General features: G+C 41.8%; 1 protein-coding gene across 1 annotated transcript in view; it reads left to right on the forward strand.

Moving 5' to 3' along the window:
* The first annotated feature begins 279 nt into the window (after window positions 1–279).
* The window catches only part of LOC118835520 (NACHT, LRR and PYD domains-containing protein 12-like), a 54,461-nt gene continuing 38,744 nt past the window's right edge, over window positions 280–15,996 (forward strand). The window contains exons 1-3 of the mRNA XM_036742710.1: window positions 280–531; window positions 2,972–3,016; window positions 13,185–14,820. Of these exons, the coding sequence (XP_036598605.1) occupies window positions 291–531; window positions 2,972–3,016; window positions 13,185–14,820 (1,922 nt within the window). The 5' untranslated portion in view covers window positions 280–290. The remainder of the gene's footprint in view (window positions 532–2,971; window positions 3,017–13,184; window positions 14,821–15,996) is intronic.

Here is a 15,996-nt window from a genome sequence, read left to right on the forward strand (position 1 = left end):
GGAGGGGTGTGACTTGCCTAAGGGGGTATAGGCAGTAACTGTCACAGGTGGGAATTGAAGGCAGGACCTCTGATTGCAAGTTACTAGGTTGATGTAAGGGAATATGCAAATATCTGCCAATCAAGCTCCTCTTCCCTCCCCTGTGGCGGCGCCAGGTCTCGCTGCTTGGCTCTGAGCTCCAGGGCGGTAGGCGAGATCCCACTGATGCTGCTTCCCCAAACCATTTCAGTTTCACTTTCTCTTCTCTCTAGTCCCACTTAGTCTGAGGAGAGGCAGAAGAGGTGGCTGCGATGGCCGAGACTGTCCGCTGCCGGCTAGTTCGGCCCTTGGAGGACCTGACGTCGGAGGAGCTCAAGAAATTCAAGCTGTACCTGATGGACTTTCTCCCCCGGGGCCGCCTGGAGGAGGCGGATCGCACAAAAGTGGCGGATCTCCTGGTCAGTTCTCTTGGGGAGGAAAAGGCGTGGGAGCTGGCTCTGAGCATCTGGGAGAAGATGGGCCTGAGGGGGCTGTGTGAGCGAGCCAGGAATGGTAAGGATCCGCCTGAAGCCTGGGGCTTCCCCCTCCCCATTGCACTGCCCCCAAGGTTCCTTACTTCCTCCTCACCTTCCCTCAGTTCTTCCTCCCTCCCTCCTTTCTTTCTTTTCTTCCTCGGAATCCTCTTCTAGGGCTTCTCCCAGAGCAAAATTACCTTATATTCACCCTGTATAGATTTTGTGTTTACAAGTAGTTTCCTTCTAAAGTATGTAAATTTCCTCCTCAGGGCAGGCACTATTTATTTTTATGTTGGTATCCCCAGCACCTATGCCAGTGTTTGGAGTGTCATAGGTACGTGATAAATACTTATATAATAATTTCCAACTTAATAATAAGATCCCACTGGGACATGTGACATATTGCTCAAATAGGGAGGGAGGGACACTTACATACTTCTTCCTAACAATCAAGATGTGAGCAGTGGAGTTCTGTCACTGTGCCCTGATACTGGAGAGGAGAAACATCTGGGTCATGAGGGGAGTTTGCTGGAGGCAAGAGAATGTTCAGGAGGTGCCAGTAGGTGTGGGAAAGAATTGAAGAGAAGGGGAGATGGTAGATTGGGGAGAATGGAGATAGTGGAGGAGATTTCAGCTGTGGTCTCAGCTGAGGAAAGGAGAAAAGGAGGGTGGTGGGGACCAGTGGAGAAAGAAGATAAAGTGAAATGAGTCAGGCTTTGATTAAGTATTATATGTCAGCAGAAAGAAAATGTCCAAGGAAGAGAATGATTGGACTGCTGAACTTAAGAATTTAAGAATTTCCTGGAGTCTGTACTGAGTCAGGAGCAAGGGTAGAAGTTCTTTTCTTTTGAAAATGAGTGTTAAATAACAAAAAGTCAATCAAATGGCATACACAATTGTAAGGATGAGAAAGGATTTGGTTCTATCATGTAACCTTATGTTGTTGAGTTATGGAACGTGTTTAGGGTTTTCTTGGCAAAGACAGTGGAGCGGTTTACCATTTTGTTCTCCATCTCATTTTACATATGAGGAAGCCAGAATTCAGTGACTTGCCCAGGGTCACACAGCTAGTAAGGGTCTGAGACCAGTTTTGAACTCAAGAAGATGAGTCTTCCTGACTTCAGGTCCAGCTCTCTATCCACTGGGTCACTTAGCTGCCCCAGACTTTAATGGGTCATTATCAAAAGGTCACTCCATAGACGGGCACAGAGTTCAAGAATGGCCCATATCCTCTGCATGCCTATGCCCACTCCTGTCTAGGACTTGATATTCAGGTACCTTGGATCAGGGAGGAGAGAAGACAAAGGGAATGGCAACAATTGTCATTTAAAGTTCTGAAGTGGAGACAGTGACTTAGGATATTTAAAAGATTTGTGACTCCATCTCTCACTAGGTCTCTCAGACAAGTTCAGACTTATTAGGAAACACTGAGGTCTAATCCACAAGTTCTCTGTGCACTTAAACCTTCCAGTAAGAGCCCTGCTGTGTGTTCACTGGTTTCGCCTACTTAATATCAGTCTTTAGTTTGAAGAGCTGAACTTAATCATTTAAAAGGTTAAAACTTCCTATTCATTCACTTAGAATTCAAGGACAAGAACCAAGAGGTTAACAACACGAAGCTAAGCTTCTGCTCAGCTGGAGAGAAGAGAACCCTAGATCTTCTCTTTTCCTCCCTTTGGGCAGTGCAGAAGATCCTCCTGTTGCCTTGAGCCCCAGAACAAGTCCCATATCCTTTAAGAAGTCTTCTGTAACCCATCAGCCTGCAGGGATCTCTCTCCTCCTGAACTCCTAGTTCTCTACATGCCATTAGTATAGGAGTGACAGGCACGTAGGCAGTGCTTAATAAAGTCGCTTAATTGATTCACTATCTTATATAGTTAGCCTTTTAAAGCTTGAAAATCATATTATTGTGTTTGCGCCAGCCAACATGCCTTTATAGGGTGTCCCTAAAGTCAGGACACATAGGCAAAAAGGCATATTTTGAAATATTTAGAATATTAACAGACCTTAGCCCCCTTGACTTCTTTTTCGTATGCTAAAGGAGAAGGTGTACTCAATGAAAATCAAAGATGTAACACTCTTGATTTGAACGCATAAAGAGTGAATGTGCTAAAATTGACGGCAATGTGGAGTTATTGCACTGAGTTCACCTGAATCTTTCAAAGTGCATCAACCTTTGCATCATAAATGATGGCAATCATATTGCAGATGTTTGTTAATATTCCAATTAAATAAAATGTTCTTGAAAATGTCATTCATTTCATTTCTTGAAAATATGCATTTTTTGCCTTTGTGTCCAGACTGTAGGGAACACCCTGTATTTGTGGAGTTTCTGGTGCTCATTCCAACTTCTCAGGGCCCAAACTGAAATCTGCTCCCTTATGTTGTCCTCCAGCTCCATTTCTGCTTTTAGCTCTGAACTATCTACTTATGCAGCAGATAGGTCTCTCATTGTCTTCTGCTTCTCTTTCCTACAGAGGATCTTGGATTACTTCCTGCTGCAGTTCTTCCAGCCTTCTCAGGTCAGTAACAAATGTATAAATGTCAATGTATAAATCTAGCAGCAATTAATTTTTTGCCATCTGTCATCCTAGGCTTCAGATTATCTATTAATGGGGTCTCATCAGTAAAATTTAAGGGAATATGCTGCAGACACCCGAACCATTTCCCCACCATTGAGTGAATTAAAGTCTTGTGGGTTCTAGCAGACAATATACTTCCTAGGAGTGCAAGATGGACAAATACTGGCAGTGCCCTTGTTTAGTAATGGGGTGGAATGGTCAGACCTACACTGAATTGATGCTAGAGGTAATAGAAAAGTGCTAGAGTTTATTGATGAGGGAAATGACATGATCACACATGTGCTTTAGTATTGTCACCTTTCAAGTAGTATCGTAGATGCAGAGGGAGGAGACTTGAGATGAGATACTAATTAGGAGGCTAATGTAACAGTATAGGAGAGAGGTAATGTACGCTTAGATCCTGTGACACTGACCTAGCTTTTTCCATGAACAAGACATCTCTAGGCTCTTGCCATTTTCTCTGGCGGTCCCCCCTGCCTGGAATATACTTTCCTCATCATCTCCTCCTAATAGTTTCCCTGGCTTGCTTTAAGTCCTAGCTAAAATTCCATCTTTCACAGAAAGGTTTTCCTAACAGCCCTTAATGCTCATGCCTTCCATATCTTAATTATTTTCTATTAACTTGTATGTAGCTCATTTGTATATTTGGGCTTACTAATTTCCCCAACTAGATTGTGAGTTGTGTGAGGGAAAGGACTGTCTTTTGCCTCTTTGTATCCTTAGTGCTTAGTTAGCATAGTGCCTGATATATACTAGCCACTTAGTAAATGTTTGTGGACTAGTTAATAAATATTCTTATACATATATGCATACTTAAGCATGGACATGCAGTAGTCACATATATACATAAATCCTGACATACATGAAAATACACATTTACACCCCTATATACAAATTCACTCACGCTGTCCCAGAAAGCCATTCTATATTCTAGATGCTTTGTGCTTCATGCTATTGTGCAAAGTACAGCTCCTGACTCCTCCCTCATTAGTGCATTTACTTTTACTAATCATCAAAATTATACACTTAGCTTAAATCAAAGTCAGTCAAAGAAGTAATGTAGAGTGGATGTGTCAAAAATGTGGCCTTCAGGCTGCATGCAGCCCACAAGACTCCTGAGTATAGGTTGAAATAGATTAAAATGTTATTGGGGAATATTTAAATGAATTTTAAAAATAGTAATATATAGATAATATTATATTTTAAATTTAAGTCATTGTGATCCTTATGTATGCATTAGTAGCCCCAATCTTTATTTGAGTTTAACACAGGTAATGTAGCGGGAACTCATTCTCCCAATACAAACCCTCATTCAAAAGAGTAGAAATGCTTAAGAATTGTGTATTGGGTATATACACATGGGGACACATTTGATCAAGCACAGTTATTAAGGGGTAGTTCACATTACCAGTGCTGAGTCCTGCTAGTGTCTTCTGGAGAAGTCATTGATAGATCTAGCACTACTCTCTGCCAAATCTTCTCCCTGTTGGGGCCATGTCTCCAGGGTACCTTAGTGAGTGGCATGGTTCCACTTTAACTAGTATTCAACCCTCCAGCTCTCATTCTGGGTACCTAAGACAGTTGGGCCACCTAATACAGTCTCTAGGTGGCGCAGTGGATAAGGAGCCAGGAGAGAAGAGAGTCATTAGACAAAAGAGATCCTTTGACTCCTAGGAGTCTTTCCTTCTTTACCACCCTGATAGTGCCAAAGGCAGGACTGAAGCCAGGTCTCTCCTGATTCCATTTACGGTGCTGCCTCTGTTACTGCTTTACCTTTTCATCTTTCATTGTGTCTCTCCCCACCCAAAAAAAACCCAATAGCATAAAACTGAAAGTACACTAAGTGAAACAGTAAAAACAAAAACATTAACATGAGGCAATACACAAAATCTACTGTTTGTCTGTCATGCAAAAATATTATCAGTATGGTTAGCAGCAGGTTATGTAACCCTTTCCTCTGACCTAGCAGCCAGTATAATAAAGTGGGGGACAGGAGAAGAGGAGGAGTAATTACATAGTAGTTTGGCTTCAAGATCAGTCATGACTTGGTTCTCATTCAAAACCCTGTGGATAATAGGGAATTTAACTGATAGACCAATACTCTAACTCCCTGGAAGGAAGAGGCCACCAAGAATCTTCCAGGAGAATGCGGAGTGCATCCCACTTCCATCACCTGAAAGAAAAGTTTTCCCATCCAAAAATTTGAGATACCCTGGAGACAGGTTCAGTCAGTCCCTTTTGGAATACATGCACTAATTTCCATCTTTCCATAAGCCCTGACAACTAACAACCTGTTTTCCCCTCAATCAGGATACAAATATAGATATATTTAGGTGATAAATAAGTAGATACACACTTGTGAGAAATCAGCATAAAGATTATTAAATGCATAGGAATTGTTGAGATCTTTGAGAGAGTGAGTGTATGGAAAGAAGGCATCTGAGACACTGACATTTAATAGGAAGCAGAAAGATACTCATTTATTAAAGACTGAGGAGCTGGAGGAAAAACCAAGAGAAAGCAGCTTTTTAGAAGCAAGGGGGAAAGAGATTATCTAGAAGTGAAATAATGGTTAGAAGTGTCAGAAACTTCAGGGAGGTCAAGTAGATTTAGGACTGAGAAAAAGGTTATTACAGTAGCAGGCATAGCTAGTATACACCCAGGCCAAGCTTCACACTATCCAAAGAAGAGGGGCATGCACATACATATATACATACATACATATCAGGAAGGCCAACGTAGGAAAACCTGTTCTATGTAGGGAGAGGTCTAATGGGTGCTGTGGTTGTGCCGTTGGCAAAGAGAATTCAAACTGCCACTCATCACTCAGGGATTCTCTGAGATGTCACTAATGATATCTGTGCCCAAGAGCTTGACATCTCCCATGACTTTTTTACTCTTAGAAGCCAATCAATGATCTGTGGAATTTCATCCTGAGGCAGGGCTCTGTCTGTCCTCGACACTCTCACAAAGACAGCTCCCTTTGCTTTCTGTCCTGGCTCCGCCATTCCACCTGCTACACCAGGCCTCTTCTCTCCTATGTAATGATTACTTCCATGAAACATTCTTTTTGATGTTGTCTTTTTGTCATCAGAGTTTTGTTCTACCCTGTTCACTAATCTCTATATTAAGATTTACCATGCTCCTCTCTATCCCTGGCAATTCAAGGGCACTTTTTCTTTTTAATTTTTATTTTTAGTTTACAGCATTCAGTTCAATAGGTTTTTGGGTTCCAAAATTTCTCTCCTTCCCTCCTGTACCTCCTCCCCTCCAAGACAGCATGTAATCCAATGTAGGTTCTATATTTACCTCCACATTGAACTTATTTACATAATAGTCCAGTTGTAAAGAAGAATTATAACCAATGAAATGAATCATGAGAAAGGAGAAACGAAACCAAAAAAGAAAGAAAAAAAGAGAGCAAATAGTTTGCCTCCATCTGCATTCAGACTCCATAATTCTTTCTCAGGATGTGCATAGCTTTTTCCCTCATGAGTCCTTTGGGGCTGTCTTTGAACCTTGAATTTATGAGAGGAGTCAAGTCTATCAAAGTTAGTCCTTACAGATACCATGTGTCTGTAATCGTGTATATTGATCTCCTCCAAGGGCACTTTAGACACAAATAATTATATGTTTGAATAATTCCATCCACTGTTACCAGGATGATTGCTTCTTCTCTTCTAAGTACCATAGTTCTATGTAGTAGTCATTCATTCCTCCCCTTTAAACACTTCCATTCAAAATATTATTGTCACTTAGCATTTATTCTGCATTCACCCCCCCCAAATACCATTTCAGTAGTAAATATGCCATAGTGTGAACAATAAGAGACACTAGGCAGACGGCCATGTACCTACTACATAAATAAATGGAGTCCCATGGGGCCCTGGTGATCAGGGGCTCAGTGGTGCTGAGCACCTGGAATCCCCATGTAGAGAGGCCCTCATAGAAACCAAAGGTCTACGCCATATGGATTCTTCTTATTGTTCATGTGATAATGGCAATAACTTAATGAGAGCAACTTCCAGCCTAGATTATCATTCACTCCACAGAGGAATCCAGATCTATTGATGCTAGATCTCCATTTGCACCCATTGAAGACATTCTGGGTTGTAAAAGACATTAAGGTGACCTCCAGGACCTAATGCATCTTGTAAACGTTAAATACTATATAAACATCAATTGTTATTCTCAATAGTGTAGTGGTAGTCATGGAAATGTTCTGATCCAGTAGCTAGAATTTGGCAATCGGGCACATATATACATGCATGCATTCACATGTGTATGTATGTTGTATTCATGTATGTATGTACATGTGTATGTATTTGCATATTCAGTCACACATTCCATCCATATACACGGGATCATACTTTCACACAGTTATGTTTTCCTCTATGACCTTCATGCCTTTGAATCAGGTAGGGGAGGTTTTCTATCAGCATTTCTTCCCTGATCTGGAGAGTGGCATGGTATGGTATGGTAGAAAGAAGATTAGATTTGTAATTGTAAGATCTCACTAATGCTTTCTAACTCTTACATATTTTCTCTGGGCCTCAGTTTCCTTATACATTAAATGAGGAGTTAAGACTAGATAAATTCCTGACCTGCCTCAAAGAACATTGCTTTAGTAGTTGGATAATTGTTGCTCCAATTAATAGAAAATTCCTAACTGTTCATGCTGAAATTCATGATTTCCTTGCTCTGACCCTGTATCCATATGTGACTTAGAATGTATTCTTGAGAGTAGGGATTGTTTTAGGGTCTGTATTTATTTACCCAGTAACTAGCACAGAGCCTGGTAAATAGTAGCTGCTTAATAAATGCTTGTTGTTAGATTGATCCCAGGTCAATTTCAGCTCTAAATGCTGTGGTTCTGGGATGGGGGAGAGCCCCTTGGGGAAAGGAATGGTGCCTGCAATAGCACTAGTTGTGGGAACATCCAGTACAGAATTAGAGAGACCGTGGAACAGGGACTGGCCTCCCATAACCCAGCACAAAAATAAACACACACCCAAAAGATCTGAATGTGCTGAATTGAAAAAAAACTGTAAAACCTGAAGCCCAGTTATTTACCCATCTCAATTCTACAAAGAGTTATTACATACCTACTATATGTTAAGCACTGAGATTCAAAGGCACAAGGAAAGCAATCTCTGTCTTCCAGGCTCAGTCTTTTCACTTATCCCTTAGACTGTTATTTGACATTGGCACTAGCCCTCCTTCTGATTCCAGCATTATAATCTTGTCCTGATCTGCCAGGTCAGGAAGCTGTTTCCTAGTTGCAAGCAATGCCCTTCCTATTCATAAATAGTACAACATGAAAATATAGTCACATTTTCACATGCACACAGAACTCTATACATGTCCTAAGCTCTCCCCCATCTGTCTCTCATGCAATCTCACATTACATACATTGAAATACAATCCTATTTTCATGTACCTTTGCTCATACTCTCATCCATAAATATGACATAGATGTGTATAAATAAGTTTGCAAATGCATTTACATGTGTATTTTCATAATCACCACTTATTCCCCCAAATATTGTCCTGAATTCTGACCAGACTAGTCTGTGGGGCCATGTTTATTTGCCAGTAGACCCAAACTAGAAGTTGGATGGGCAACCCCAATTCACAGAAGAAAGGACAGCGCTACAAATTATATTATTGTGTTTGTGTCAGTCAACAAGCTTTTATTTGTGGGTTTTGTGGTTCTGAGACGCAGCACACTTCATTCGAGCTCCTCAGGACCCAGATAAAATCCCCTTCCTAATGCTGTCCTCCAGCTCCATTCCTACTCTCAGCACCCAAAGATCTCCTCATGCAACAGACGGGTCTCTCATTGCCTTCTGTTTTTCTTTCCCACAGGCTATCTCGGATCGGTTCCTGCCCCAGTTCTTCCAGCACTCCCACGTCAGTAACCACTGTCAAAGCCACAGGCCTGTGATGCCTGTCAGAATCTCATGATCATTAATGGCTCAATCTTGAGCTTCTGGAGGGGAAGAAACTTGTCTCACAGGATCTTTGAGGGTTAAGAGCATCCTAGTGATCAATTAAGAGAGAAAAAATTGAGGAGCATGTTCCCATGGTTAGAATCATTGAATACTACTCCAAAAGTTGATGGAGCAATAGGAGTTTCACCCTAGTTGGCCAGAATTCCCAGATCATTTTGGGGACAGCAGAGAGTAGGAAATCTAGTCCTCGATTGTTGTGCCTAATGTGGTAGGATCCGGTGGCCACAGGCAGGCAGAGATGTTTTCTCAGCAAAAGTCCAGAGGCAATGGGAATATCACAACAACAATAGCAATTAAAAGGTGTGTTTCTAAGAGTCTGCTCCCCTGAGTCAGAGGCAGCTGGAGATCAATGTGTCCTCTTCAATACTGGCCATTTACAGAGGAGCAGAATCCAGGCTTCTGTACAGTTGTACTCACTTAAAAGATCCTTGAGTGTCACTGTAGAGTGTAAAATTGGTCATATAGTACTTAATTTTTCTGCTCCCTTCTTGTTTTTGAGGACTTGTCTGTCTGCTCACTGGGAGGAAGGGTAATCTTTTAAGGTGTGATATTTTCTTTGGCTTCTCCCATGCCCCTTTCTCTGGGAAACAGTAGGTAAGGTTGAACTTGTAGGATGGTGAGCTATACTCCCAGGCCCACTCTTATTCTCTGTTCTAATTTAAATTCCTGTACATTTTTAGCTAAGTCCTAGTCTCTTTATGTTTGAGGGGAAAAACAAAACAAAACAAAGTAATCAGTCTAGAAGAAACTAATTACCATTATAACTGGTTATTAATATGGAGGCATAACTAATACAGTGGTACAGAGGAAGTTGAGTAAGAAATAGGCCTCAAATGTAAAGGGACCAGGGATTGGCAAAAAATGTAAGAAATTTAAATTAAGGCATGAAGTCCAACCTTATTGGAATGGTAAGAATTTGCCTGACTGTAATGGCAAGCAGGGTGGGACTTTTTTATTGTCTTGTTTTAGAGTGCTTCTCAGCACTAAGGCAATCAAGTGAGTCTTGCTTTTGTTTGAATCGAGTCATTGCTTGGAAACAATATATATGATGCGATGCCAGTGATTAAAGATCTTTCCCATACCCTTTTGCTAAGTAGATGCTAAACCTCAGGCCTACACCCTCTTGCTATGTAGGCGCTAAGCCCCAGGGCCCTAAACAGGGTATATATGCTCTGAGGTTAGCATTTTGTTTTGGGGCTCACTCACCAGAAGAGTGTTGAGTGACTTGACCAGACTAAACTCTGGGTAGCCATTGTTAAGGAGCCACCCCGGCTTTGAAAACCCAAATGTTGTTACCTCTCTCTCTGGTAACTATGTACATATTGCTATGGTCACACAGAAGCCTGTCTGCTGGTTTGTTTACATAATTTCTCCTTGTAATTTCTGTTTTTGTTTTCTCTGAAGTTCAGGGTGCTAACTTTTCCCTCTGAACTAAGTGAAAGATATATGTATGTTTAATTACAGTGAGATTGTAAATCCCTTAAAGTTGCTTTCCTTAGAAAAGCAGATCAAAGGACCTGTGCTAGCAGCCTTCCTTTGTGCTGGTGTTATTGGTCTTACAGAGCCACAGTAGTGGCAAGGAGCATTGTTGTTACACTGACTGGAGGCTCCAAACTATTGTGATTGTGCTAATAACTTTCATCTGCTGTAACTCAGTGAAACAGCTGAAGTGTATCCATGAGGATTTGGGGAAGGGGGAAGAGCATCATTTCACCTCTAGGTTAAAAAATCAAACTAATTGTCATGACAAGGTGTGAATGGTTAAATCTCCCTGGAGAAGAGGGATAGGAAGGAGAGGGCAGTGGTGAAAGAACAGATCGTGTCCTAAAGCACTCCCAGGGAGCAGGTAGGAAAGGCCTGGGAAAGTGTCAGTGCTTTCCTATCCAATATAAGGAAGGACTAGAAAGGACATAGAGTACTGGCTGGCCAACTCCACACAGGTACCAAACATTGCACAGAAGTGACCATAAGAGCAGCCTGAGGAACGGAACTAAAAGCAGTCACTTTTTTATTGTTGTTCAGTTGTGTCTGTCTCTTTGTGAGCCCGTTTGGTGTTTTCTTGGGAAAGATACTGGAGTGGTTTGCTATGTCCTTGAGCTCCTCTTAAAGATCAGGAATTGAGGCAGACAGAGCCAGTGATTTGCCGAGGGTCCCATAGCTAGTGAGTGAGGCCCGTTTTGAACTCAGGAGATGAATTTTTCTGATTGCTAGCCCAGTGCTTTATACACTGTGTCACTGCTACCCCAGCAGCAACTTGCCCCTGTGTGATCTACACAGAGCATCTGGATTTTTTCAAATAAATTGTAATAGTATCTTTTACATCTTCTAAACTCATCCTAATACATGGATATATAGATCTGGGTATCACTCATGTAGGTAGAATATTTGAAACCTTTGGGAAAGGGCTTATGCTTATCATGTGGCAGTCAGCCTATAGGCATTTATTAAGTACTGCTGTGCTTAAGACTAGGAATACAAATAAAAATAGAAAAAAGACAGTCTTCTCCCTCTAAGAGCTTACAGTCTAATAGGGGAATGAGGCACACAAAAAGAAACTTAAAAGTTGGGTTTTGGGGAAGATACTTGTCTTGAGGCTCTTTAGAGAAGGTTCTGAATGCAGCCTAAAGGAGATTGAAGAAGTGGCTGGCCTGAGTGGCTTCCTTAAATGTGAGTTCTTAGAGGAGCCATCCAGTCTAAGGAAAAGGCTTGGAAATAGAGAGTGCTTCCATTGTGTTGATTCCTTGACTGGAGTGAGCTCCTAGGATGAAGTGGTTCTTGAGATATGGTAGAGGAAACCAGAGTGTAGACCAGAGAGAAATGAAGACAGAGCTAGGACCAAGGGGGTAGAAGGTACAGGAAGGCAGGTTTCAGGTCAGTAAAAAGAAGTACTCTTATCTGTTTAGAGCTGTCCAAAAAGTGAGAAGCTGCCTCATGATGTTCCCATCACTGATGGTTGTTATGAAGATCCTGAACAAGTTCTTGTTTGGGATATTATAGAAGCTTCTTACAGTGCTTTGTACACCTTAGGCATTTAATTAGTGTTCATTGAAATAAAAATAAGTAACTGTTCCAAGTAAAGACTTGGTTTGTTAACCACTCAGGACACTTTGCAAATTCAGTCATTTTGTGATTACAGCACAGGGTCCTGGTCACCAAATAATGAGAACTATTTTAAAACAGTGAATGAGGAGATCAAAATAGGTATAACAGAAGGAAAGTCTGTAGGAGTTGAGAAATCACATGCATTTGGGATGATCAAAAGAAAGCCTTGCAAGATGGTAGGATTTATCTTGGGTCTTGAGGAATTGACAAGATTTTGATAGATAAGAGGAGATAGTTTGTGGTAAGCATAAGACATCCTAATTGATGATTGCATTGTCACTGACTTTTGTCATGCCTGGAATTCTCTCTCTCCTCGTCACCATCTCCAGGCTTCCTTAAAGTCTCACCTAAGATCCCACCTTCTGCAAGAAGCCTTTCCCATTGTCTCCTATGTTAGTGCTTTCCTCCTGAGATTATCTTCAGTTTGTCCTATATGTATCTTGTTTGCATGCTATTTCCCTTCTTAGATTGTGAGGTTCTTGAGGACAGGGACTCTTTTGTCTTTCTCCCTTTCCCCAGCTCTTGGCAGACTACCTGGCATATAGTAGGCATGTAATAAATATTTTTGGAGTTTAATTTTGACTTTGGTGGCTTAACATTAACCAAGGACTAGGGGGTAGGAAGCTCATGGTATATTTGGGGAAACTGGGAGGAAATAAGGATGGACAAGTAAGAAGGCCTCGAATTGTGAAATGAACTTAGACTTTATCCCATGGACAAGCCAGAGATATTGAAGGCTTCTGATCCAGCCTGTGATACTGTCAAAGTTGTGTTTCAGAAAGATCAGTGAACTTGAGGTACAGATAGGGTTTTGTGGCTTACTGTGGACACCAGCAGATATAAGGTAAGGGTAGAGCCCAGGGATAGCACTTCACCACCATATGGGTTCTGGGAACAATGATGCCCAAGTCATTATCTCAGGGATTTTCCCCAAAGCTACCCTAGCATATTTAATCCTGAACATTTCCATACTGTGTTTGTTATGACTTTAGATGAAAGAAAAAAGTACCAAGAACGAATGAGAGAGAAATTCCAGATCATGAGGGACAGGAACTCTCGTCCTGGGGAGCAAGAGCTCTTTCAGCACCGATTCACACAGTTGCTGCTTCTTCGGAAGTACCGTTACAAGGAGCAGAAACAACATGAACTTCTAGTCCAAGGATGGGAACATGCTAAGGTCATGGAGAAGCAAGGACAGCTTATAGTGGTATCAGCTTTATTTGACCCTGATCAGAACACAGGCACCCAACCACGCTCTGTTGTGCTACAGGGGGCTGCTGGTATTGGGAAGACCACACTGGCCATCAAAGTGATGTTGGACTGGGCAGAGGGAAAACTCTACCAGGAGAGGTTTGACTATGTTTTCTACCTCACTTGCAGAGAACTGAACCCATTAGGAGAGAGAAAAATGAATTTTGCTGATTTAATTGCCAGTGATTGGCCTGGACCTCAGGCTCCCATGACAGAGATCATGTCCCACCCAGAAAGACTTCTGTTCATCATTGATGGTTTAGATGAACTGAAATTCCCTTGTAATGAGCACAGATATGATCTGTGCAAAGACTGGAAGCAGCCGAGGCCAGTGCCCATCCTGCTGAGCAGTTTACTAAGGAAAACTATGCTCCCTGAAGCCTCCTTGCTGCTCACTACAAGACTCACTGCTCTGGGGAAATTTAGTCCTTTGTTAGAGAATCCACGTCATGTGGAGATCCTGGGTTTCTCTGTAGAGCAGAGGAAGGAGTATTTCTGCAAATTTTTCAGAGATAAAGATTTAGGCAAAAAAGCCTTTAGTTTATTAGAGGACAATGATGCATTGTTCACCATGTGCTCTGTTCCCCTGATGAACTGGATTGTCTGTACTTGCCTGAAACAACAAGACGAGAGAGGACAAGATCCCATCCAGGCTTTGAAAACTACCACTGCTTTGTATATGTGCTATCTCTCAAATTTAATCATACCTGATGACAAAGACTTTATACATCAGCACTTCAGGAGCCTTTGTGGATTGGCTGCTGAGGGGATCTGGGGAAAGAAACTGCTGTTTGAGGAGGAGGACCTGAGGAGACACAACTTAGAGGCAGTTGATGTCTCTGCCTTCTTAGATATGAACATTTTTCAGAAAGATAGTGACTGTGAAAACTGCTATAGCTTCATTCACTTGAGTTTCCAAGAGTTTTTTGCTGCCATGTTCTATCTGATGAGCTCAGACAAAGAAAGGATAAAGAGCCCTGACTCCTCCATTCCAGATATCGAAAAACTTCTGAAGGAGTGTAGCCAGCATGACGCCAGCTTTGTGGTCCTGGTGGTGCGTTTCCTGTTTGGATTCCTAAATGCACAGACATCAAGGGAGCTGGACAGGAAGTTCAGATGTAGAATGTCCCCAGAAATCAAGTCACAATTACTGCATTGGGTTGAGGGAGAAACCAATAGAAATTATGAAGAATCCTTGTTTTCTGAATCTAATTTTCCAAATTGGTATTCTCTTTTATATGAGACTCAAGATGCTGAGTTTGTGACACAGGCACTAGTTAACGTCCAAGAAATCAAATTATGTCCTTACTCTGACTATGAAATCCTGAGTACAGCTTTCTGCATTAAGCACTGCCCTGGAATACAGAGAATTTCCTTGTAAGTATCTTCTTTTTTTATGTTTTGAAGACTTTACTAGGCTTTTTGCAGACAGATGGAACTATGAATCTTTGGGTTAATGCAGTGTTCAGTTTTCAACTTTGAACATGTGTCTAACCTAGATTCTCACTCAACTTTACTTTAGGAACACAGAATTTTGGAACAAAGGGTCTAAAATCAGGCACTTAACAGACTTTACCTTTCCCCATGCCTGTGTGGAAAACTAAGATGATGTTCTTTTCCACTATTTGTGTGTTAACTTCACTAAAGGCAAGCCAGATTGACCTAGTGCTATGAAAGTTGTTTGGCAGCAAAGAGATTCCTTGAGAGTTGGTACTACATCTTCAACTATGCCAGGAAAAGAAAAGGACCAAACCTATGTGCAGATGTCTATACCCAACTGAGATTAATTAAAGGATATTCTGTTTAGATAAATGAGGGCCTGTAGAGTAGGGAGAAGGAACTGGGAGGGAGGCAATGGGGGTTGAGTCATGCAAATTTCCAGGTCTGTGTCCACCAACTTTTCTTTTTTTGTACAGGAAAGATCCCATCTCTAGTGTGTGCTACAAATGCTCCTTTTCTGGGAGCTCTCAGGCAGTTTTTGGAAAGGAAGCGAATGGCATTGTGGCACCACTTCTCTGCTTTTCAGTCTTTGAGAATGTCCCAAATTGAGGGTCAAAAGCAGGAAGAAGGGAAGTGAGGGAGAGCAGGCCTCATCCCATGGCTAACTTTAGGCCTGTTAGTGATAGCAACCTGTTCATCATGTCCTTGGCTGACCCCTAAGAGACTCTGCCTTGCAGTGGTGACAATGGGCTCATAAAGACCAAAGATGCTTTTGCTTGGTCATGGCAGAATTTTAGATTCACCTTCAGCCTCCTCAGCCAGTCTCCAGACTCTGAAACCCACCCTGGAGGTGGAGAGAACAAGCTAATATTCAGTAGGGGCCTTTTGTTCTGTACTTCACACACTGGAGTCTCTTGCACATATAAGATGGGTCAGCAGGAGGTCATTTTCCTGCTAAAATAAGCCTTTAAAGTGTGTCATCATGCAGATGCATTAGAAGCCATCTTTTTTGGGGAAAATAAGTTGTCTTTGGTAGCCCCTGCCTGGCAGCTTCATTAGAGGCAGGTAGGTGGCACAGTGGATGTTGTTGTTTGTCCTTTGTTCTCTAAGAGA

This window comes from Trichosurus vulpecula, chromosome 2 (genome assembly GCF_011100635.1).
Source record: "Trichosurus vulpecula isolate mTriVul1 chromosome 2, mTriVul1.pri, whole genome shotgun sequence".
NCBI classification, from domain to species: domain Eukaryota; kingdom Metazoa; phylum Chordata; class Mammalia; order Diprotodontia; family Phalangeridae; genus Trichosurus; species Trichosurus vulpecula.